Source organism: Callithrix jacchus, chromosome 11 (assembly GCF_049354715.1).
Source record: "Callithrix jacchus isolate 240 chromosome 11, calJac240_pri, whole genome shotgun sequence".
Lineage (NCBI taxonomy): Eukaryota > Metazoa > Chordata > Mammalia > Primates > Cebidae > Callithrix > Callithrix jacchus.
Window position 1 is genome coordinate 115688442 of NC_133512.1, and position 25294 is coordinate 115713735.

The 25294-nt window shown below is 48.8% G+C and overlaps 1 protein-coding gene across 1 annotated transcript in view; it reads left to right on the forward strand.

Annotated features, from left to right (window-relative positions):
* The window catches only part of PODXL (podocalyxin like), a 59671-nt gene extending 35254 nt beyond the window's left edge, over nucleotides 1–24417 (forward strand). Inside the window, exons 3-9 of the mRNA XM_002752001.5 lie at nucleotides 12154–12768; nucleotides 14615–14835; nucleotides 15157–15228; nucleotides 18054–18201; nucleotides 18463–18524; nucleotides 18760–18927; nucleotides 20288–24417. Of these exons, the coding sequence (XP_002752047.5) occupies nucleotides 12154–12768; nucleotides 14615–14835; nucleotides 15157–15228; nucleotides 18054–18201; nucleotides 18463–18524; nucleotides 18760–18927; nucleotides 20288–20485 (1484 nt within the window). The 3' untranslated portion in view covers nucleotides 20486–24417. The remainder of the gene's footprint in view (nucleotides 1–12153; nucleotides 12769–14614; nucleotides 14836–15156; nucleotides 15229–18053; nucleotides 18202–18462; nucleotides 18525–18759; nucleotides 18928–20287) is intronic.
* Nucleotides 24418–25294: the final 877 nt, after the last annotated feature.

Below are 25294 nucleotides of genomic sequence, written 5' to 3' on the forward strand. Positions count from 1 at the left end.
GATATGGCCATATAATACCCATTCACTTGCTGAAGAGTATCTTGGTGGTTCTCAGTTTTGGGTGATTGTAACTAAAACAGTCATACACATTTGCATGGAGGTTTTTGTGTGACTGTAGGTTTTCATTTTGTGTAGGTAAATAAGAACAGAATTGCTGAGTCATATAATAATTGTTTGCTTCACTTTAAAAGAAACTGTTAAACTGTTTTCCAAATATCTGTACATTGCGCATTCCGACCAGCAGTGGATGAGAGTTGCTGCTGAGCATTTGGGATTGTCATTTGTTTGATTTCGGCCGTTCCAGTAGGTATGTAATGGTGTTGCTTGAATTTGCATTTGCCTAATGACTAATGATGAGCATCTTTTCATATTCTTATTTGCCATCTGTATATCTTCTTTGGTAATTTTTCCTTGGAGATCTTTTGCCTGTTTTAAAAAATTGGGTTTTTATGGTTGGGTTTTCCTTGTTGTTTTGTGTGTGTGTGTGTGTGTGTGTCTGTGTGTGTCTGCATCTGTTTGTATTTCTATGTCTGTGTCTGTGTGTCTGTGTGTGTGTCTGTCTGTGTCTGTGTGTCTGTGTGTGTGTCTGTCTCTGTGTCTGTGTCTGTGTGTGTCTGCATCTGTTTGTGTTTCTATGTCCGTGTCTGTGTGTTTCTGTGTCTGTGCCTGTCTGTGTCTGTGCGTCTGTGTGTTGTCTGTGTGTGTTTGTGTGTGTGTGTTTCCTATTGAACTTGGTAGGAGTTACAGTACAGTATTCAATAGGAGTGGAAAGAGAGGACATCCTTGCTTTGTTCTCAAATTTCACAGCAAAGCATTCGATCTCTTCCCATTAAGTATGATGTTAGGTGTAGGTTTATTTGGAGACATCACTAATTAGGTGAGGGAAGTTTCCTACTGTTCCTGGTTTGCTGAAAGGTTTTGCTTTTTTTTTTTTTTTTTTTAACCCCACTCACAGTCCCCCTGGAAGGTTTTTGTAAATCATGAATGGATGTTAAATTTTGTTAGGTTGGCGGGACGTGGTGGCTGTGTAATCCCAGCACTTTAGGAAGCTGAGGTGGGCAGATTGCCTGAGCTCAGGAGTTTGAGACCAGCCTGGGCAACATGGTGAAACCCTGTCTCTACTAAAGTACAAAAATTAGCTGGGCATGGTAGTGTGCACCTATAGTCCCAGCTACCCGGGCGGCTGAGGCAGGAGAATTGCTTGAATCTGAGAGGTGGAGGCTGCTGATCATATGGTTTTTCTTATTTTGCTTTGGTGAATTGCATTGACTGATTTTTCAAATACTGAACTGTCCGTGAGATGTGCCTCAAGTGGTCATGATGTATTGTCCTTTCTGTGTAGTGCTGGATTTGATTAGTCATTAGGGAAAGAAAAATAAAAACCACAATGAGAGATAACTTCATGCCCACTAAAATGGCAATTGTGGAAAAGATGATAACTATTGGCAAGGACTGGAAAAATTGGATTCACAAAAGCATTGCTGATTGACGTGTAAAATGGGGCAGCCACTTTGGAAAATGGCTTGGCAGTCCCTCAAAATACTCAATAAAGAGTTACCATATGACCCAGCAATTCCACTCCTAAGTATGTACCCAAGGGAAGTGAAAATATGTCCACACAAACACTCATACACAAGTGTTTATAGCAGCATTATTCACATAGCACAAGGCTTAAAACAACCCAAATGCTCATCAACCGATGAATGGATGAACAAAAATGGAAGCTCCACACTATGAAATATCACTCAGCAATACAGAGGAGCAAGGATCGGACCCCTGCTAGCATGGATGAACCTGGAAAACAAAAGCGAAAAGGAAAAGCTTGAAAACACATCATAGTGAAAGAAGCTAGTCACAGAAGCCCACGTAGTGTATGATTCCATTTACATGAACTCTCCAGAATGGGTGAATCTGGAGACAGAAAGTAGATGGGTGGTTGCCTCCTGTGTGGCTTTTCGTTTGCTGTGTCTTTAGTGTGAAGGTTTATGTTAATCAAGGCAGGAGTTGGGCTGGGTTTACAGTTTGTTGTTGCTATGGATACCATGGATGCACCCCGGGCTGCCAAGTCCTCCGGTAATATCTCTCTTCGTCCCCGCTTGGCTGTAAGTCATCACTGTTTGCTGTTCCTCAAAGAGTCTTCCTTTTAAGCTCCCTCCAACTGTATTTTACTGTTTTTATTTGAGATGCAGCCTTGCCGTGTTGCCCAGGCTGGAGTGCAGTGGCACGATCTAAGCTCATTGCAACCTCCACCTTCAAGCCATTCTCCTGCCTCAGCCTCCTGAGTAGCTGAGACTACAGCAAGTGCCACTATGCCTGACTAATTTTTTGTGTTTTTAGTAGAGAGAGAGTTTCACTGTGATGGCTAGGCTGGTCTCGAACACCTAACCACAGGTGACCTACCTGCCTTGGCCTCCCAAAGTGCTGGGATTACAGGTGTGAGCCACTGCACCCGGCCGCTCCACTGTTATTTTTCACTTCACCCTTGCTGGCCTTGTGGAACAGGGGAGGGGACCATTCCCTGACGTTGCATTGAAGTGTCACTCAGGCACTGGGAAGGTGAGCTTGAGGGTGCCCTGCCTCTTTCCTGGAAGTTACAGCTGGGTTTGGCCCACAGCCCTGCCCCGCTCCAGGAGTAAGGAGCTATTTTATTTTTCCTGTTCTTTTGCCTGGCTACAGAAGGTTTCCGCCAGTGCCCTCAGGTTGTAGTTTTTGTTGATTTCCACTGGAAAGACTTTTTTTCCTTCCCTATAGAAATGTGGAGGGATGGAGTTTCAGCACTGGCTGTTTTCTTCCCCCTGCCCACCCCACCCGCAAGGGGTTGCTTTCTCCAGGCTTCCTGTGAGCACCTGGCGGGGTTCCTAGGAGGAAGCTGCCCTGGGTTGTGGGCCTTCCCATGCCTGCAGCTCCCAGGGCTTCACATTTTCATACTAGCACATAAACAGCTTTTAGAAACTCATTTAAAAATTGACCTCAATCGGCCTGGCATGGTCGCTAACGCCTGTAATCCCAGCACTTTGTGAGGATGATGTAGGCACATCACGATGTCAGGAGCTCCAGGCCAGCATGACCAACATGGTGAAACCACGTCTCTACTAACAGTACAAAAATTAGCTGGGCATTGTGGCATGTGTCTGTAATCTCAGCTATTCAGAAAGCTAAGGCAGGAGAATCGCTTGAACCCCCGAGGCCAGCCTGGGCGACAAAGTCCATCTCAAAATAAAAAAACAAATAATCTTCGTACCAAACTTTGTCCAGGCGCCCACCACCACACCTGGCTAATTTTTGTATTTTTAGTAGAGATGGGGTTTCACCATATTGGGCAGACTGGTCTCGAACTCCTGACCTTGTGATCTGCCTGCCTCAGCCTCCCGAAGTGCTGGGATCACAGGCGTGAGCCACCGCGCCCGGCCTCTCAGCTCTTTTCTTGTAGTCAGAGTAGCAGCAAAGTTCTTCCAGTCTCTACCCTTATTAGCTGAAACTGGAAGTCCTATTGTTTCTTTTAATGAACACAGATTCTTAACTTCGATGCTAAATGTATGAGTCTTTTTCTTTGGTTTGCGCTTTTCATGTTTTGTTGATCAATAATTGTATATTAAACCGTTCCTTTTACAGACACATATTACAACAGAACAGACTGTGATAAAGTTGATTTTTTATTCCTTTGGCCCAGGAAGCTTTGATGAGCCTGATATCAGCGCGCACCTCTGGTGTTCCCATCTCCTGCATGGCAAATTTCTGACCCTCTGTGAGTGCCTGAGGGGCAGCCTTCTTGAAGGCCAGAATGATTGGATCTTGGAATCCTGTTTTGGAGTTTCTTTATGATCAAAGTATTAACTACCTAATCGATTTCTTTTTTCCCCCCCTTTTTTGTGGTTTTATAATTTTTTTTTTTTTTTGAGACGGAGTTTCGCTCTTGTTACCCAGGCTGGAGTGCAATGGCGCGATCTCGGCTCACCGCAACCTCCGCCTCCTGGGTTCAGGCAATTCTCCTGCCTCAGCCTCCCAAGTAGCTGGGATTACAGGCATGCGCCGCCATGCCCAGCTAATTTTTTGTATTTTTAGTAGAGACGGGGTTTCACCATGTTGACCAGGATGGTCTCGATCTCTTGACCTCATGATCCACCCGCCTTGGCCTCCCAAAGTGCTGGGATTACAGGCGTGAGCTACCGCGCCCAGCCTGTGTTTTTATAAGTTTATTGGATTTATTCGACAGTCAGCAGTTAGTTCTCATCCACGCTGATTTTTGAAAGTGGTAACAGGTACGTGGGTAACCAAAGTATAGAGCTTGTTTGGGCAGTTTCCCGGACAACTGCACGGTAGGTATAGAACATCCTTTATTCCTTTGGCCCAGGAAGCTTTGATGAGCCTGATATCAGTGCGCACCTCTGGAGTTCCCATCTCCTGCATGGCAAATTTCTGACCCTCTGTGAGTGCCTGAGGGGCAGCCTTCTTGAAGCCCACTCCATGGATGTGCTTGGGATTGTTGATGGGTGCATTCTCGGTCACCACCTCGCTGATGGCAGAATGGCTTTTCTTACTAACCTTCTTTGCAGGAGCCATTTTACCGCACCCAAGTTGGAAAGGCTCAGTTTCTTTCTGATTATCGAATAAATGATTATTTCCATTTCCATTTTTCTTGAGTTACTCTAGTTAAGTTTTTGCTTTTCCCAAGAAATGTGTGTGGGCCCAGTGTCTCACATCTGTAGTTCTTGCACTTTGGGAGGCTGAGGCACACGGATCCCTTGAGCCCAGGTGTGAGACCAGCCTCGGCAACGTGGTGAAACCCTGTCTCTACAAAAATTACAAGTTTTAACTGGGCGTGGTGGTGCATGCCTGTAGTCCTAGCTACCCAGGAGGCTGAAGTAGGAGGATTGTTTGACCCCAGGAGGTTATAGTGAGCCGAGATCACACCACTGCACTCCAGTCTGTGGGACGGAGTGAGACCCTGCCTCAAAAAAAAAAAAAAAAAAAGAAAAAAAGAAAATAAATAAATGTGTCCATTTCATCTGCCTCAAATTTATTAGTATTTGCCCATAAGGTATTATGCTTTAAATACCCATTATTATTTTTGTATCTCACATTGTTTAGTTATGCCTTTGGATTTTTTTTTCCCTTGTTTTTGAGATGGAGTCTCACCCTGTTGCCCAGGCTGGAGTGCAGTGGCGTGATCTCAGCTCACTGCAGCCTCCACATCCTGGGTTCAAATGATTCTCCTGCCTCAGCCTCCCAAGTAGCTGGGATTACAGGTGCCCACCGCCACGCCCAGCTAATTTTCGTATTTTTAGTAGAGATGGGGTTTCACCATGTTGGCCAGGCTGTTTCTTCTCTCTCCAAAGACTTTTTAATACTTGATTAGCCCTTTTTAAAAAAAATCAGGTTTTGATTTTGATATTTGATATTGTGTTTTGGTTTCTATTTCATTGGTTATTCTTTCATTCTCCCTGTTTTTTTCTTTAGGTTTATTTTGTGGCTTTCCATTGTCAGACTGAAGGTGTTAGATAGAGGACCAGGCTTGGGCTAGTCCTAGAGGAGGACAGTGGAAATTGCACCGTGGCTCCCACCCTCAGAATGCCTGTTCTTGCCCCAGCCCATACCCAAAGGTCTCTAAGAGAATTAACTCCCTGTGATCAGCTGACTGAGGAGTGAAAAAGCTAGGCCTGGTTTTATATGATTTAGGGTCATATGCTAGTGCGAGCCGACAGTGGATGGCGACAGGAGAAGATCCCTATTTAGGGGAGTCCTGAAGGGCGGTGTCGAAAGAAAATTTTCCCAGTGGCTAGACTTTAAAGAATACATTTCCTGGTCTTTTGTTTTTGAAGGAAAGGTCCGCTGAGGCCAGGTTCTGAACAGATTCATCAGCAGGAGCTGGTGACTTTTTTTTTTTTAAAGACGAGGTTTCACTATGTTGGTCAGGCTGGTCTTGAACTCCCAACCTCAGGTGATATGCCCGCCTTGGCCTCCAAAGTGCTTGGGATACAGGCATAAGCCACCACGCCTGGCTGGAGCTGATGATTTTTAAAGCAATGCTAGAGAATGTAGAAGCAACGGCACTCACTGGAGCATCAGTGGAATTTGGAAGGTCAGGTGGGCGGGTGGAGGGACTTGCCGGGATAGGTCTGGAGTGTGAGGCTGTGTGCACAGCTCTAGAGAAGGCTCTTGGTAATAAGATGGACAAGATGACCCCTTCTGCGTATCAGTGTCTTTCTCCGTCACCTAATATGGCACTGCAGACCCATGGCCAAGTGGCTGTGGTGGAGGCAGGCACGTCCCAGACCTGTTGTGCCCTCCAGGCTGCCAGGCTTCTGTCAGCAGCACCGTTTCTGGACTCCCGATGCTTTCTTCACTATCATGATTATCCCACAGACCATAGGAGCTCACTATAGGGCAGAATAAGTGGCCTATTACATTTAATCAGATTTACGTAGTATGAACTCTACATGTGGCTAAATAATGCAGCAGGAAGGAATGTGGATAGAACCAGGGGATTCCCCATGGTGCCAGTCATAAAGGTAAATGGAAAGACCTCTTACGGAGAGTATCCTTATACATCGTCATCTCAGATAAAATCCAGCATCCAGTACTGATGTTGCAGTGGCGTGAACTGATGCTCGATGGTGGTAGAAGTGATGACCTCACCAGACCCATTCAGGAGAAGAGGTCTTGGGCACTGTTTCTGACTTACACTTGATTCTTTAGCAACCTCAAGTATTTTTATTAGCCAGTGATTTATCCTTTTATTATTTATTTATTTTTTTTTTTGAGACGGAGTCTTGCTCTGTTGCCCAGGCTGGAGTGCAGTGGCGTAATCTTAGCTCACTGCAACGTCCGCCTTCTGGGTTCAAGCAATTCTCCCACCTCAGCCTCCTGAGTGGCTGCAACTACAGGCACGCACCACCACATCCAGTTAAATTTTGTATTTTTTACTAGAGACGGGGTTTCATCATGTTGGCCAGGATGGTTTCGATTTTTTGACCTGCCTGCCTTTGCCTCCAAAAGTGCTGGGATTACAGGCATGAGCCACCATGCCCGGCCCCAAATTATCTTTTTAATACAGTTACTTTCTCTTTAAAGCAGACAGTGTTACTTTCTAATGTTTGGAAGACTCCTGGTTTTTATAGTGAGATGCAGATTAGGAGACTGAATGGCATTCCCCCAAAAAAGACATGGTCAGATCCTAACCTCTGGTACCTGGTACCTGGGCAGGTGACCCTATTTAGAAATGGGGTCTCTGCAGATGTAATCATGTAATCAAGTTAAGATGAAGTCATACCGAATTAGGGAGGGCTCTAAATCCAGTGACTGGTATCCTTAGGAGAGAGATGCAGCTGGGCGCGGTGGCTCATGCTTGTAATCCTAGCACTTTGAGAGGCTGAAGTGGGCAGATCACCTGAGTTCAGGAGTTCGAGACCAGCCTGGTCAACATAATGAAATCCTACCTCCATTAAAAATACAAAAATTAGCTGGGCGTGGTGGTACACACCTATCATCCTAGGTACTTGGGAGGCTGAGGCAGGAGAATTGCTTGAACCGAGGAGGTGGAGGTTGCAGTGAGCCGAGATTGCACCATTGCACTCCAGCCTGGGCAACAAGAGTGAAACTCCATCTCAAAAACAACAGCAACAACAACAACAAACCAGATTCTCTAGGTCCTATTTTCACATAAGAGACCTGGTGAGGTTATAAATTAACACCGTAATTCAGCAACTCATGGAATCAAGCTTTAAAGCCTTCTGGCCATCTCAGCCCTTCAGCTGCAAACAAAGAGACTCCTTGAATGTGTTCTTGGAAAGTCTCTGGTTTTCAGTCTGTGCGTTCCTAGGAGGATTTAGGAATTTGAACTTATTTAAACCAGTAGTTTTCTCTGGTAGTGATTTTGTCTCCCTTAGGAGACATTTGGCAATATCTGGAGACATTTTTCATGGTTACAGCTGGAAAGAGATGTGCGTATGTGTATTACTTGCATCTAATGGAGAGACGCCAGGAATGTTGCTAAGCATTCTGTGTATAATGCATAGGACAACCTCCCATAGCAAGAGATATCCAGTTCAAAATGTCAGTAGTTTCAGAGTTGAGAAATCCTGTTTTAAGCTGTTCACCACTGTAAGAAGCAACCAGCCAGGGCTGTGTGCCATGGCTCACACCTGTAATCCCAACACTTTGGGAGGCTGAGGCTGGAAGATCACTTGAGTCCAGGAGTTTGAGACCAGCCTGGGCATTATAGTGAAATCTTGTCTGTACAAATAATACAAAAATTAGCTGGGTGTGGTGGTGCGTGCTTGTGGTCCCAGCTACTTCAGAGGCTGAGGTGGGAGGACTGCTTGAACCTAGGAGGTCAAGGCTGCAGTGAGTCCTGATTGCACCACTGTACTCCAGCCTGGGCAACAGAGCAAGATCCTGTCTCAAAAAAAAAAAAAAAAGCAAGCCAGGTATGGTGGCTCACACCTGTAATCCCAGCACTTTGGGAGGCCGAGGCGGGCGGATCACCAGGTCAAGAGATGGAGACCATCCTGGCCAACATGGTAAAACCCCGTCTCCACTAAAAATACAAAAATTAGCTGTGTGTGGTGGCATGCGCTCTAGTCCCAGCTACTCCAGAAACTGAGGCAGGAGAATTGCTTGAACCTGGGAGGCAGAGGTTGTAGTGAGCCAAGATGGCGCCACTGTACTCCAGCCTGGCGACAGAGCGAGAATCTGTCTCAAAAAAAGAGAAGAAGCAATCATCCCACAAATTCCTTAATTCCTCAGATATGCTGATATATTCCCTTAGCAGTCTAGTATCTTGCCAGATGACACCATGACGCCATCAGTAGTAAGAAGCACGATTATTTTATAAACCATTAAGAAAAAAAGGCCTGTCAACCCCCCACACTGCATTGCTTTTTAAAATACATCTGATGTGAGTGCCTTTCATATTCTGGCAGCGTCTTTCATATTCTGGCAGCGTCCGCTCGGCCAGACCAAAGCCACTTCCTGGGCACTTCACTTTAGATTAGAGGTGATAATGGGACTGCTTATCCTCGAGATGTCATGGGACACTTGAGTCCTGTTCCTTAATACTTGCAGAATTTTGACTGCCCTTTGTCCCCAGTGAGGTCTACAACTGACCCCTGAAGTCTTGCTGCCGGCAGCTGCTCCTGATAGGCGTTTCTGCTTTTCAGTAGCAAAATGTGTGTGTAAAAGGTCCTGGCTACCATCCAGCACAGAGTAGCCGGGATTGCCGGAGGCAACGTTCAGGGCTGCTTTGAATGTCACCCAAGCCAGGCTGTAGGACTGATCCAAGGAGGCCAGCGCGGCCCAGTCCTGCCAGGCGCTAGGTGCCACTGCGTCTCGGGACGCGAGCTGGGCCTCACCTCCATGCGTGATGTCACTGCTTCTGCCTGCAGAGCCCCTCACGGGCTGCCGTCCCCTCCCTCACTGGCTGGAATGAGAGTTCTCATTCATGATGGCACTGCCACGTGCTGGTGCTCATCCCAGGGAGGCTGGTCATGGAAAGAGCTGGCATTTTCATTGGAGCATTGCCATAGGAAGCAAATTCTGTTGCCATCAAGTCTCATGGGGTGTGGAACTCCCCAACAGAGAGAAATGGTTTGGGTGCTGGCTGGCACAGAGAACGGCACGCAGTCATGAGCCCCCTTCCCACCACTCCCTTCTGCTCCAGACAGAAGACTAGGAATCGTCTTGGATTCTCTTCTTCCCTCACTTAGGACATCAACAAACAGTCGATCCCCAAAACAGTCTTGACCTATCCACCTTTTGTCCCCAGTGTCAGTAGCATCCTGTGGCCAGCCCCGTTCATGCCACTGGATTACTGGAATTGCCTCCAGACTTCTCTTCCCTTTTCCACACGTTCCTCTTTCCAGTCCGCTTTCCCCAAAGCGGCGGAAACATGTTTCTTTGTAAGTCATCCTATACCACTTCCTTGCTTTAATGCCTTCCCTGGCTGCTTTTTTGCAGCTAGAATAAAATCCAGAATCTGCATGTTGGCCTCTGAGGAAGGTGATCTTATGTCTCATTCTATGTAGGATGTGATTTTATGATTTTTATTTTTTTGAGACGGAGTCTCACCTGTCGCCCAGGCTAGAGTGCAGTGTGGTGTATTCTCGACTCACTGCAACCTCTGCCTCCTAGGTTCAAGTGACTCCCCTGCCTCAGCCTCCCAAGTAGCTGGGATTATAGGCCTCCGCGACCTTGCTTGGCTAATTTTAATTTTTGTATTTTTAGTACAGACGGGGTTTCTCCATATTGGCCAAGCTGGTCTCAAACTGCTGGGATTATAGTCATAGGCCACTGTACCTGGCCCAATAGGATGTGGTTGTTTTTTTTGTTTGTTTGTTTTTTGTTTTTTTGAGACAGAGTCTCACCTGTCGCCCAGGCTAGAGTACAGAGTGGTACATTCTCCACCTCCCAGTTTCAAGCAGTGCTCCTGCCTCAGCCTCCCTTGCAAGTAGCTGGGATTACAGGCACGCACCACCATGCCCGGGTAATTTTGTATTTTTAGTAGAGACGGGGTTTCACTGTGTTGGCCAGACTGGCTTCGAATTCCTGACCTCTGGTGATCCACCCACCTTGGCCTCCCAAAGCGCTGGGATTACAGGCGTGAGCCACTGCGCCCTGTTGGATGTGATTTTTAAGAGAGCCTTTTACTCTCAAAAATGTCTGGTTTGGACGCTTAGTTGCTGTCAGTGTAATTATAAGACCCTGCATTTTCTCAGCCCTGTGCCTGACCCCTTCTCACCAAACTCCATTCCTGCTTGTCCTCTTTCAGCTCCTTTCTCTACTTGGGGCTTTGCAGATTCTGTTCCTTCTGCCATGAACACTTTTCCTCCCATTCTCCATACATTGTTCTCCTTGTTATCCTCCGGGCTTAGTTTAACAATCATTGCAGAGATGCTTTCGCTCCCCTCGCCGTGGGTCTCTGCGCCACTTCCTTCCTTGCCTCCTCCATCTGGTAAGCAGATTTAACCACCCTGTTTAGTCTCTGTCTCCCCCACTGAGCGTAGCCTTTTTGAGGGTATGAGAGTCTGTGTCACGTTCACTGTTGTGTCTCCACTGCCTGACACAGAACCTGTTTCCTCAAGAATTATTTCGTTAAACAAAGCCTTCCTTCCCTTTGCCCCTGGCACGGCGAAGCCGCCGCGCTGCACAGTCGGGGCACAGCTCTGTGTAACTTCAGTTTATCATCCGTTTCATCTTCTGGATTTAACTTCCATGAGAACAGGGACCATGTGTTTTTTGCTTAAGCTCAGCACAGGGCCAGGGCACTTCAGGGAGCATTAGTCTGTGGAATCTTTGGTGGGGCCACGTGCCTGGGAGCTGGAGAGGAGGAGACAGAGATGTTCCTGGCAGCCGGTTCAGGGGTAGCACATTGAGAAACTTGAGGGAGATGTGTGTGGGGCTAGACAGGGAGGGCAGACAGGGAGCGTACGACAGCCTCCACGTGTGGGGGCCTCACTGGCCTGGCCCTCTCCTTTGGCAGCATTTTGCTTTTCTGACCCTGCTGCACTCTAAACTCCCCTCTTAGAGGTTTCTTGAACCTCAGAAAAATCTGGAGTCGGCCGGGCACAGTGGCTCACACCTGTAATCCCAGCACTTTGGGAGGCCGAGGCGGGTGGATCACGAGGTCAAGAGATCGAGACCATCCTGGTCAATATGGTGAAACCCCGTCTCTACTAAAAATACAAAAATTAGCTGGGCATGGTCGTGCATGCCTGTAATCCCAGCTACTCAGGTGGCTGAGGCAGGAGAATTGCCTGAACCCAGGAGGTGGAGGTTGCAGTGAGCCGAGATCACGCCATTGCACTCCAGCCTGGGTAACAAGAGCGAAATTCCGTCTCAAAAAAAAAAAAAACAACAAAAATTAGCTGGGTGTGGTGGCGCATGCCTGTAATCCCAGCTACTTGGGAGGCTGAGGCAGGGGAATCGCTTGAACCCAGGAGGTGGAGGTTGCAGTGAGCCGAGATCATGCCACTACAGTCCAGCCTTGTGACATAGCAAGACTCCATCTCAAAAAGAAAAGAAAAGAAAAGAAAAAAATCTGGAGTCACCGAGGACCCAGGCCTTCAGCAAGGCCTCTGAATCCTGGGGAAGAGCTGGAGAAGCATGGTGAGAGAGCCTCCCAGCCCTAACTCCATTCTGTATTGTCTTTGCAAACAGCAGATTCACATGCTAATGACTCACTCAACGGAACAGCCCCAATGGCAGCAGAAGCCTCCAGCAGGCAGGACCAGGCTCCAACAGCTGCTGTCACCACAGAGGCCAGAGCTGCAGTCCAGCAGAGCACAGTCCTCACCCCCAAGGCCCCGGTCAAGGCGAACATCACTAATGTGGCCAGTGACTCAGGAACTGCAGCCCCAGTTCAGCAAGACAAAGTGACCAGTACCGTGCCTGGAAAAGCAGACTCAGGCAGCCCTCCTGCCACCAGCGATGATCCCAAGGGCATGAAAGATACAGCTGGCACTACAGTTGCACCCTTCACGACCACAGCTCAACCTGACGCCACCACCAGCCAGGATGGAGCGAAAGATCCAGCCACATCTGGGGACCAAAGTAGCCACAATGTGACCATAGACCTCACAACCATTAAGGCAGAACATCGGACGACCCCTCAGCCTACAGATCCAGTTAGCACCCCCCAACCCACTCAGATGCATCTTGTGGCCACCCCAACAAGCTCGGGACAGGACCATCTTATGACAGCTTCAAGTGGTTCAAGCACTGCGGCTGGCACTGACCACACCTTCACAAGCCCTGGGATGACCGCCACCCTACGTAAGTAATGCCTGGTTTTCTTTAAGCACAAAGAAACTCTAGGGCCGGGTGTGGTGGCTCACACCACTAGTTGCAACACTTTGGGAGGCTGAGGCAGGTGGATCACCTGAGGTCAGGAGTTCGATACTGGTCTGGCCAGCCTGACCAACATGGCAAAACCCCGTCTCTACTACAAATACAAAATTAGCCAGGTGTGGTGGCAGGCACCTGTAATCCCAGCTACTCAGGAGGCTGAGGCAGGAGAACTGCTTGAACCCAGGAGATAGAGTTTGCAGTGAGCTGAGATCACACTATCTTGGGTGACAGAGCAAGACTCTGTCTCAAAAAATTATACTTTTCAGCACTTATAATTCATATAGTTGCTCAACTGGAAAATGGAGATCTATGTGAAGGGTAAAACACTGTGTAATCACAGCACTTTGGGAGGCTGAGGCAAATCACCTGAGGTCAGGAGTTCAGGATCAGCCTGGCCAGCTTGGCCAACATGGCCAAGTTTCATTCATTCAGACTTAGTTTCCCATTTCAGGGAGGAGCAGAGGCCTGCAGGGCTGTGGATTCTGATGAGACTGCATTGTCTTGCTTGCCCAGTTTAGCAAGCAGACAGCCCAACAGTCTGTGGGCGAGACCTTGTGTGGTGATGGTGGAGGGTGTCGGGAGATTGCAAGTCCTGGAACCATGCTTCTCCAGCCTGTTTCATGGTATCCCACGATAAGAAACACATTTTCATTTTACACCGCAATCCAAAACATGCATGTGAAATATATATGTTACTGAAACCAACGTTGCATAAATACTTCCTATACACTATACATTCTAGTAGTTTCTATTCCATACCTATTTACTTATTTACTTTTGAGACAGATTCTTGCTCTGTCACCCAGGCTGGAGTGCAGTAGCGCAATCTCACCTCACTGCAACCTCCACCTCCTGGGTTCAAGTGATTCTTCTGCCTCAGCCTCCTGAGTAGCTGAGACTACAGGTTTGCACCACCACACCCAGCTAATTTTTGTATTTTTATCAGAGATGGGGTTTCACCACGGTGGCCAGGCTATTGTCAAACTCCTGACCTCGTGATCCACCCACCTTGGCCTCCCAAAGTTCTGGGATTGCAGGTGTGAGCCACCGCGCCTGGCTGATACCTATTTATTTATTTATAAGAGCTGATCTTTAGCCTGACCAACATGGAAAAAACCTGTCTCTACAAAAAAAATTAAATAAAAATAAAACATAAACAAAAGAGCTGGTCTTAACCTAGTAAATCAATTTCAAAATCTGCCTATGGATCAGGAGCCTTAGGATCATGACCCATCTCAGATCTGTGGACCCAGAATCTGAGTGCTGCGGGTGACGTTGCTGCAGACTGGTCAGCAGACCACCCCTTTGCAGGAGGGTGCCACACAGGAGGGGTGTGGCCTCCCGCTGGGATAACCCAGGATTCAAATCCCTGCCCTGCTACTTATTGGCACCGGAACTTGGGCAAATCACTGAGCTCCTCGGAGCCCCAGTTTCCCTTGTTTATGAAATAGGGATGATGACAGTTCTTTCCCCAGAGGGTTGTTGTGAGGATTTAGGAGGAAAGTACCTTTCCTTTTGAAGCACTTAGTCCCTTGCACAAAGTAAATGCTCAGTGAATGTTTGCTGCGGCTGCTGTGACTTCTTTTGCCACGTAATTCCACTGACTTGTCCAGTCTGACCCATCCTGTAAAGTGTCACAGGAGTTCACGTCTCCCATCTCTGGGAGATAAGACCAAAGAACCTGGGAAAACTATTAGAGCAAGAAAAGACCGCCCTCTCCTCGCAGGGCTGCACTCACCTTTTCTCATTACCATCGTTTTCCCAATGACAGCGTCGTCAGTTCCCTCGCAAAGAACTCAACAGACCTCCAGCCAGATGCCAGCCAACTCTACGGCCCCTCTCTCCCAGGAGACAGTGCAGCCCACAAGCCCGGCAATGGCATCGAGAACGTCTCCCTTCCCAGAAACCACGAGCTCCAACCCCACGGCAGGGTCAACTATCCACCAAGTCCCCCAAACACCTTCTCCCACCTCGGCTCATGGGAATAACTGGGTAACTCCAGCAGGAGTAGGGCAGGTAGGACAGCACAGACTCAGGTGGAGGGGGCTTTAAGACAAGTCTTTTCTTTCCTCCAGCCCAGGCGGCTGTGAACAGCACTTACCCATTTCCTCCTCCCTCTGCCTGGTTAGCCTGGTCCTGGCTTAGGCTGCCCTCAGGCCATGCAGCCAGGACACACTTGGCTCTGGAATGGTTCCAGCCAGGCCCCCAGCTTGCCATGAACTCCTTCCTATCTCGGTCACCCCTCAGTGGGAGGGAAGAGTCAAAGATTCCCTGACTTTTAGCCCAAACCTTAATCTCAGTGGCTTCTTCCAGATAAAATGTGAGGCTCCTGAGACACCGAATGAGAAGCAGCTCATCCTGAACTTCACAGGACACGCCCACTGTGTGAGTAGGTCCCTGATCGGAGCCCTGCCCTCAGGTCTGCTCCCAGGGGCAAGTTCCCCACAGGGCTGAGGGAGGTAGAGGGGATGCAGTGTTCTAAGTGCATTTTTAAGGTGCATTAGCTTTCCTGTCCTCATTTCTTCCTAGTAGGAAGTAGTCCTTTCCCATCTTACAGAGCGACAGACCGTGGTTTAGACTTAAGTCAGGACACACCCACAGGACTGACGCAGGGCCGGCCTCCGCCCTCCCCCACCACCTACCCCCAGTTTGCTTGGCCTTAAGTGTGTGACTATTCCTAGTATGCCGAGTTGGGGGATGCTAATCCTAGTTCCTGCTTGCCCCTAGCTCTGGGAGTGACTTCAGTGAGTTGATCTCTTTGGTTTTCAGATATCTCAATTGAAAATGAGAGGTGAGATCAGGTGTGGTAGCTTACACCTGTAATCCCAACACTTTGGGAAACTGAGGCAGGAAGTTTGCTTGAGGCCAGGAGTTCAAGAGCAGCCTAGGCAACATAGGGAGACTCCATTTCTCCAAAAAAAAAAAAAAAAAAGAGGCAGGTACAGTGGCTCATGCCTGTAATCCCAGCACTTTGGGAAGCTGAGGCGGGTGGATTGCCTGAGGTCAGGAGTTCAAGACCAGCCTGGCTAATGTGGGGAAACCCCATCTCTGCTAAAAATGCAAAAATTAGCTGGGTGTGGTGGCAGGCACCTGTAATCCCAGCTGCTTGGGAGGCTGAGGTAGGATAATTGCTTGAACCCGGGAGGTGGAGGTTACAGTGAGCCGAAATCCTGCCACTGCACTCCAGCCTGGGCAACAGAGCAAGACTCCATCAGGAAGGAAGGAAGAGAGGGGAGGGATCGAGGGAGGGGAAAGGGAAGGGAGGAGGAAGGGAGACCATTCTCTTTAATGGTCTGTGGTTTCATATTTCCACATATGTGGGTCTGTGGACTATCTGAGAGCCTTGATGGACGAACAGTGCTGGGAGATTCTCCCTCTAACCTGAGGAGCTGGTGGGGTGGGTGGGAGAGGAAAGGACCCACCCTTTCTTGTCTGGGTGGTGTGCGTGTGTGTGAGCATGCGTGTGAGCACAACTGTGTGAGGGAGGTGGCAGCGTGTGAGCAGCCTTCAGTCTCCCTGGGGTGAAAGGCTTTGGTCTGGGAATGTGCTGTGCACGCTAAGCAAATAGCTGCTGAGCCCTGCGGGTGCAGGTGATGGCTGGCTCACTGCTGCCCTCTCCCGGTCAGTGCCGGTTGTTGCAGTCACTCCCTAGGAACTAGAACTAGAACAGAACAGAACAGAACATGGTGTCTATAGATAGGATGGAGAATTTGGGCTTACGACACTTTATTGCTGCCTGAATTTTCTGCAGTTGTTTTCTTTTAGGTGTCCATTATGCTGGCATTTTCCAAGTTAACTTGACAAAAGCTTCCATCTAGACCAGTTTTAAAAGGGAGCGGTGTTCTCCTGGGTTGGGCTTATTGGACAAAGCGGGCATTGCGTGAGATGGGCACTGGGGACAGTCAGGCGCCCACCCAGCCTTTCCTCAGACCCTCTTTTTGGATGTAACTTGCTAGGCTGTGTGATTGTTTGTGAGAAGCATTTTTTTCCTTTGCTAGAAAAGATGGAAAATGCTGGATCTCTTCCTGATGTCAGGGTGGGGAATTAGTAGGCCTCAGGAAATTCCATTAGAAATCTTTGTGTGGGTTCTGTGATAAGCCATCCCTAGAGTCCTTTTCTTTTGTCTTAGTCCTTTATTCCAGAATCAGGCCAGAGAAGCCCCAGGGAGGGTGCCCCTAGATGGCATGGCAGGACTGGGCAAAAGCTGTCCATGCTTCCCTCCTCATCCTCAGCCCTAAAGCCACGTCAGCCACAATCTTTCCTCTTAGGGCTAAGACCCGCTCCAAGATACCTGAGGAGTAGCTTTAAGATCTCACCTGTTTCACTATTCAGCGAAAGCCCCTTCCCATCAGCCTGTCCTTGGCTTCAGAGCCAGAGGCTCTGTTTAGGGCAGGGGCACATGTATTTCAGCTCTGGGGTAGAAACCCTTCTAAGAGCTGCGGCCTTCCCTCCTTATTCTCTGAACTGGGCATGAAAGGCTGGCGAATGGGAGTTCAGGGGGACTTGGAGTCTCCCCCAGGCTGTAGGGTGGGGTTGCTGTGCAGTGACCTGGCCCCCAGCCCTTTCTAGGGAGGGAGATGAAAAAGATCCCCAGTTGGCTGGGCGCGGTGGCTCATGCCTGTAATCCCAGCACTTTAAGAGGCTAAGGCGGGTGGATCACCTGAGGTCGGGAGTTCGATACCAGCCTGACCAACATGGAGAAACCCTGTTTCTACTAAAAATTCAAAATTAGCTGGGCATGGTGGCACATGCCTGTAATCCCAGTTACGCGGGAGGCTGAGGCAGGAGAATCGTTTGAACCCGCGAGGCAGAGGTCATGAGTCGAGATCATACCATTGCACTCCAACCTGGGCAACAAGAGTGAAACTCCCATCTCAGAAAAGAAAAAGAAAAAGACCCTAAACCTCAAATAGCTTGGAGGGAGAGAAGGGACGTTAGGATGAAAGGAATGAAAGGTGCAAGCACAGACCAGATAAACACAGTATGGGGAACAGGCTGATGGGAATGAGGCAGGGGAGGCAGGAGCTGGCCCAGGAGATGGCACACAACCCTCGGCTCCTGGCAGGCCTGCATGGAGCACGAGCTGGGGCTGAAGAGAGGCAGGTTCCAGCAGAGGAACGGTGTCCACCCGACCTCAGCTGGAGGGCAGCCCACAGGCCTAGGCTGCTGTCACACTGCCCGCGGAGTCACCTATGCTCTCCCCACCGTAGGCAGGGGGCCCTCCAGATGAGAAACTGGTCACGCTGATATGCCGAGCAGTCAAAGCCACCTTCAACCCGGCCCAAGATGAGTGCAGCATACGGCTGGCACCTGTTCTAGGAAGTCAGGCAGTGGCTGTCAAAGAAATAACTATTCACAGTGAGTGGAAGGCAAGGGGGGGCTGGGCTGAGGCCTCTGTGGGTGGAAATGGGGGGTGCAGGAGCCACATCAGGGGCTGGGTCACAGTGGTGCCCCTTCAGTTTGCTAAGAACGGTCAAGCCACACCCCCTCCCAGGTTGCCCAAGAGACTTACTCTGGAGACCCAGATACAGTGCGTCCCTATCTTGGGGCACAGTCTCTGTCCCCCACTGCCTCGCTTTGGGCTGGGCCATTGGGCAGCGTCTCCTTCCTCTCCCACAGCTAAGCTCCCTCCCAAGGATGTGTACGAGCGGCTGAAGGACAAATGGGATGAACTAAAGGAGGTAAGCCACTCCAGGTGTGGGGACAGTGTGGCTCAGAAATCCCTTGTGGGAGGTCTGGTTACTGAGCCCCCGTTCCTCTCTCCATGGGGAGGAACCCCTCACGTGCTTGCATGGAGGAAAGGGCAGCTGCACGAGCCCCAGCAGATGGGCTCTCCAGTGAAGTGGGGTGGAGTGGGGGGTGGGGTGGAGAAAGAAGGGGGTGCCTAAGCCTGTTTTCTGCCACCCTCTTCTGCAGGCAGGGGTCAGTCATATGCAGCTGGGGGATCAGGGGCCACCAGAAGAGGCCGAGGACCGCTTCAGCATGCCTCTTATTATCACCATCGTCTGCATGGCATCCTTCCTGCTCCTCGTGGCAGCCCTCTATGGCTGCTGCCACCAGCGTCTCTCCCAGAGGAAGGACCAGGTAAGCAACTGTCTACACCCATGTAGGGGAAGCAGCCCAGGTCACCAGAGGAACTCTCCCCTCACGATTCCTGAGTTGCAGAAGAGCGAAGGGAGTGGGCCCTGGACCCTTTCTAATGGGCAGAGGCCACCCATGATAGGCAGCCACCTCGGTCCACAGAACATTACAGAGGCAGCGTGGCAGAAGACAGAGCATGGGCTTTGGAGTCAGGAAGACTTATTTATTTTTTATTATTTTTTCAGACAGGGTCTTGCTCCTCATCCAGGCTGCAGTGCAGTAGCATGATCTCTGCTCACTGCAACCTCTGCGTCTTGGGTTCAAGGGATTCTTCTGCTTCAGCCTCCCCAGTAGCTGGGATTACAGGCATGCACCACCATGCCCACCTAATTTTTGTATTTTTAGTAGAGCTGGGGTTTCAGCATGTTGGCCAGGCTGGTCTCAAACTCCTGACCTCAAGCAGTCTACCTGCCTCAGCCTCCCAAAATGCTGAGATTACAGGTGTGAGCCACCACACGCAGACTGCAGTCAGGGAGACTTGGTTTTGGTCCTGGCTCTGACTCTGAGTCAGATGAGCTCTGAGCAGCAGGTTCCTCATCTGCATGGCAGGAATAACCTCCTTGTGGAGCTGCTCTGAGGATTCACTGATAGAAGCAGGCCTAGGTGTTCCTAACCCCAAATTCTAACGCCTACCTCATTAGAATTCCCACCATGATGGTGCCATGCAGACTTGTGGTTCTCACTCATCCTGCCCAATGTGGGGAACTTTAAAATGCCCATGCCTGACTGCCTCCTATAGCAATTCATACAGAGTCTCTGAGTCCATCACTGTAGTTGTTAAAAAGCTCCCCAGGTGATTCTAGCATGCACTCAAGGTTGTGTCTGAGAGGGACAGAAAGTGCTTCTGCTGCTAGATGGCTGCTATCTGCCGCAGGGATGGTTCTAGAGACACCGTGCCCATCCTGCCTAGGTTGAGAGAGGGCTCAGTCAACCAGCCTGAGAGGTCATTTTAAAATAGTGTTTCCCCATTCATTACAATAGGTGATGTAGGTGCCCGGAGAGGTGGTTTTGGGGAAAGGAATGAAAGGGAGGAAAGAGCTTAGTGGACTCTGGAGAACAAAGTCCATCTTCACTCACTTCATAGGTCTGCCACCAAGGCGAGGGTGAGGGGCAAGTCTTTGTTCCAAACTAGTTCCAGGCAAGCTGAGAGCCAGAATGGCCACCAGGAGCAGCCAGCCCCACAGGGGAGCAATGAGAGCCTGCTTTAGCCACAGTGGGGCTCCGGGGTGGGAGGGGTACCTGTGCTATATTAAGCTCTGAACTCTGAAATCCCCTTCTCACTGGCTCATCTTTCCCACTCTAGCAACGACTAACAGAGGAGCTGCAGACGGTGGAGAATGGTTACCATGACAACCCCACACTGGAAGTGATGGAGACCTCTTCTGAGATGCAGGAGAAAAAGGTGGTCAGCCTCAATGGGGAGCTGGGGGACAGCTGGATCGTCCCTCTGGACAACCTGACCAAGGACGACCTGGATGAGGAGGAAGACACCCATCTCTAGTCCAGTCTAATGGCGGCCTCCAGCAGCACCACAGAGCTCCAGACCAACCACCCCAAGTGCCGTTTGGACGGGGAAGGGAAAGACTGGGGAGGGAGAGTGAACTCTGAGGGGTGCCCCTCCCAATCCCTCCAGAGCCTTAAATTTTCTTTTGAGCTGAACAAATCACATTCTATCCAGATTCTCTTGTAAAATACCCAATAGTGCCTGAGCTCAGTGCTGCTGGATGATGAGGGAAATCAAGAAAAAGCCACGTATAAGGGACTTTAAGAGATCAACTAGTGGAATCCCTTCATTCCGCAGCGGGATTACTGAGACCTGAAGAGGGTAAGTGATTTGTCCAAGGTCAGAGCCACTTGGTGACAGAGTCAGGACGAAAACAAAGATTCCATTTGCACCACGCCACACTGCCGTGTTCACGTGTGTCCTCCCGCCAGAGCTGTCCCGGGCAGGAGTGAAACTCTAGCAGCTGGGTGGTCTGGAAAGGAGGGCAGGGCTCCATCTTGGCTCAGTGGGATCTGACAGCTTGACAGTCCAGCTCCTAAGTTTTCCTTCTCCTACCCCAGCCTCATGTACCCATTTTCCCACCCTGTGTTCTTCCCCCTCCCTATGCTCGCTGTTTGTTCCCACTTACTCTGTCCTATGGCCTCTGGGATTAGCACAGGTTATTCATAACTTTGAACCCCTTGTTCTGGATTCTGATTTTCTCACATGTGCTTTGTGAGATTGGGGCTTAACCCACACAGGACTCCCTGCATGAACCAGGTCTGCTTTGGGGACCCATGTGCAGGTCCTCTAGAAGGAGACGCTCTTCAGGCTGGTGTCTCAGGGCAGCTGATTATGGGGTCAGCAGGAACACTGGCCCATCGCCCCGGTCCTCCTTGCAGAGGCTCCCCACAATCTTCTTTGGCCTTCCATTTTCACCATGGACTAAAATCTGCTGTAGCTACTGAAAGCAGTGTTCCTTTTGTTGTTCACTGCTCAGCTGATGGGAGTGATTCCCTGAGACCCAGTGTAAAAGAGCAGTGGCTGTGGGAGAGGCCTTCCTGCCCCTGCCCCCTCCCTCAGCGATGTGTTTTCAGAGACAATCCATTAAAGCAACCAGGAAGGACAGGCTTTCCTCTTTATTTCATAGGAAACTCAGGGACATTTCAAGTTGTGGAGAGTTTGTTTTCTAACCCAGCCCTCCACTGCCAAAGGCCAAAGCTTAGACAGTTGTGGACATCCAGTTAGCTCATCTCGCACATTCTGGTTCTCCTGTGCCACAGGGAACGAGGGAGATGCATGAAGAGCAGCCTGGGGGACGGACTGTTCTGGGAACTCTCAGTGTCCTGGCTTGGAGCTAGGCCTTGCTGTTTTCTCTGTGGTCCTAGTGGGGCTGCTGTAGTTCTCTTGCAGTTTCTGGTGGCATCTCGGAGAAGCACAAAGCCATGTCTTTTCCCTAATGTAAGATTTTTACAGGCTCAGCAGTTAGTTGCCATGTAGAAGGCTCCTAAGCAGTGGGCATGGTGAGGTTTCGTCTAACTGAGAAGGGGGAATCCTGTATGGAATTTTGAACTTTCACCATGGTCTCCATTATGCTGGGTGTAAATTCCCTGGGACCAAGTAGAAAAATGGGCAGAACTACTTAGGGGAATGAAAACTGCCATTTTTCCAAGGTCTTAAGCGTCAGGCCCAGGCTGTAGTGGTTCTATGAAATAGGTTATCTGCTTAGGGATGGCTTATTTTTTGAAAGGGTAGGGGGAGGGACTGGGGAAGATTCTTGCCCCACTCCATCTGCCTAATTCCTTCCTTATAGCCTGTAGCCATCTGATATCCTAGAGGAAAGGAAGGCCAAGGGTTCACATAGGGCCCAAGTGAGTTTCCCAGGAGTTAGGGGGATGCGAGGCTAACAAGGTCCCAACACATCTGCCCTGATTCTCTAGTGTTTGGCCTTGGGCAGGATGGAGAACAGTGCCCATTTGGGGGAAAACAGGAAATCTTGTAAGGCTTGATGAGGTGTTTGCTTCCTTTCTTCTTGCCCAGCAATGGGTTCCTTCCACCCAGTAGGTTTCTGTCGTGGTCCCCGTGGGAGAGGCCAGACTAGACTATTCCTCCTTTGCTGACACGGGGTCACAGTTCCCCAGCCAGGGCTTTTGACAGAGACAGCAAATAGGCCTCTGCAAATTGATCAAAGGCTGCAACCCTAAGGCCTCTTGGAGACAGATGACTGGCAAGGACTAGACAGCAGTTGTGCCTGGTCAGGTCAGCCACAGTTCCCGACTCTCCATCACTCTGTCCAAGGAGAACCCACAGAAGCTTTAGGCTGATTCAGAGGTTCCTTCTTTATGTTTGTCCAAACTGTGTTAGTCTAGTCTTAGGGCAGCTTCAGAATCTGACACCTTGCCATGCTCTTGCCACCAGGACACCTAAGTCAACAGGCCAAACAGCCACACATCTAAAGGTCACCATCTTCCACCACCTTTACTGGGTTCTAAATGCTCTCTGATAATTCGGAGTCTGGGTCCTGGAAGAGGTAAGAGGAACACTAGAAGCTCAGCATGTTTTTTAAACAGGTTGTACCAAAGAGAGTTTAGTGGCAAACCATGGTTTCCCCAAGCTGCAGAGAAGGCCAGAAACCATGAATATGACTGGAAGCCTACTGTCACATGAGTGGGGAGAGAAGCAGCAATGCTGATGAAGGAGGTACAGAAAATTCTTTGCATCGTAAGACAAAATATGGGTTTAATCTAGTCTAGACACCAGTTTTTCTTCCCTCTTGATAACAAAGTTTATTTAAATCACTTCTTGAGCTTTATCTTTTTTGACAAAATACTGGAGAAACTCTGAAGAACAAGTTCAAACTGATACATATACACCTGTTTTTTGGATAATGTAAATGCCCTGGCCACATGTTAATCCACCCTGCATTGCTTTAAGTGAACCTACTTTGAAAAAACATGTTAGCTGAGTGATGGCCGAGTTTTTTCTCTGAACAAGAATGTAAATGTCTTACTAGAAATGAAAAGTTTTTGATTTTTTTTAAACAAAAAATGAAATATAACAAGACAAGCTTATGACAAAATATTTGTCTTGTAAATCAGGTTTTTTTTTTTTAAATTTTAAAACTCCACCCTGCTCCCTCCCCAGCAAAGTCGCAGCCCCATTATAGTAAAGGTTGGAGTCAATATGCTCTGGTTGGCAGGCAACCCTCTAGTCATGAGGGATTTCAAGTTCTAGTCCAGTCTTTTTCTACAGACAAGAGAATGTGAAGCCCACAAAGATAAAGTGACTTGCTCAAAGTCCATGGTTTGGGACAGAAACAAGATTAAAACCTGGACTGCAGACCAGTGCTGTGTGCCTCAGAAGGAATAATCCGTAAATTATGAATTGCTACTTGAAAGCGCCAGAATGACACAAAGGACAGAATTCCTTTCCCGATTCTTACCCTAGCAAGGCTAGGGAGGGCACGAACACAAAAACAGAAACTGGTCTCCTATATTTTCTCTGAATCTTCTTTTAGGTTTAAGATCTAAGTGAACAATTCTTTCTGCCAAGAAATTTAAGTTTTAGATGAGCTTTTATGCATGTAACTTATTCCAACAGGATGGAGGGACCAAGGAAACAAGATGGGGGAGGCAGAGAGGGCAAGAGTAAAACAGTAGCATAGCTTTTGTCATTATCACTAGCTGATCCCTCAGGTCTACTGCAAACACACACAGCACGGAGGCGGGGAGCAGATGACTATCTGTGTGGGGCTTTTTGTTCGCAATGAATGTTAAACAGTTTGCCCAGGAACTGGGGGATCATATATGTGTCTTAGTGGACAGAGGTCTGAAGTACACTGGAATTTACTGAGAAACTTGTTTGTAAAAACTATAGTTAATTATTGCATTTTCTTACAAAAATATATTTTGGAAAATTGTATACTGTCAATTAAAGTGTTTTTGTGTAAACTGGTTCGAGCTCTGGTATTTTGCTCTGGCTTAACATCTTCACTTAAGTAAGAGGCTCATTGCGAAAGCACCTGAGGATGTCAGGTCACACCCATGAGCACAGGAGCCTCTGCTGACTTACACTTGTCCAACGCTGCAGGCACAGAAATTAGGAGAGAGGAGGGAAGCTGAAAGAAAAAAAAGGAGAGGGGGGTCCTAAAGGTGGTGATGTCTTTTTACGTTATTCAAGCTGTCCTAGTGACTGTAAAGGACCTCACTTTCTCCTAAGATGTTGTTTTATAGATGTTTTACTGTCTTCCTTCCCTCTCCTACTTCTGCCTCAGATACACTGTGGATCACCACTACCAGAAATCCCCAAGGGGCTGCTGAACACTGATCAGGTATGAAAATACTGGCAGAGAGAAAACAAAAATATGAAAACAAAGAAGCTCTGTTCTGGCCCTGTTTCTGCCCATAAAAAGATCGGTTTACTGCCACAAGAGGCTTCTGCCTATCCCTCCCCCAAGTCTGCAATGAAGATGATAGAGGTTTAGGGACGGAATCACTGGAGAGGATTCTTCATCTCCTGTGTGGTACTATCCGCAGCTGTATGCTTCCTCACTGCAAGAGGAAAACGTCATCATTTCCAACCTGCAGAGGGGAAACTGTCAGGTAGAACTGGTCCATAATCTTAGTTGCTAGACAACAATCTTGTGTGTCTGCCTAGCATCTTACTATTTACAAATAGCCTATCATAGGCCACATGACCCTACTCCTTGCCTGCCAACCAAGACACACACTCAGTTGTCAATTTCAATGTGTTACGCTTTGTCACTCAACCTCCCTTATGAGCTCCATCCCAAATCACAGATTTCTTGTGTATCACAAAGTAAAAAAG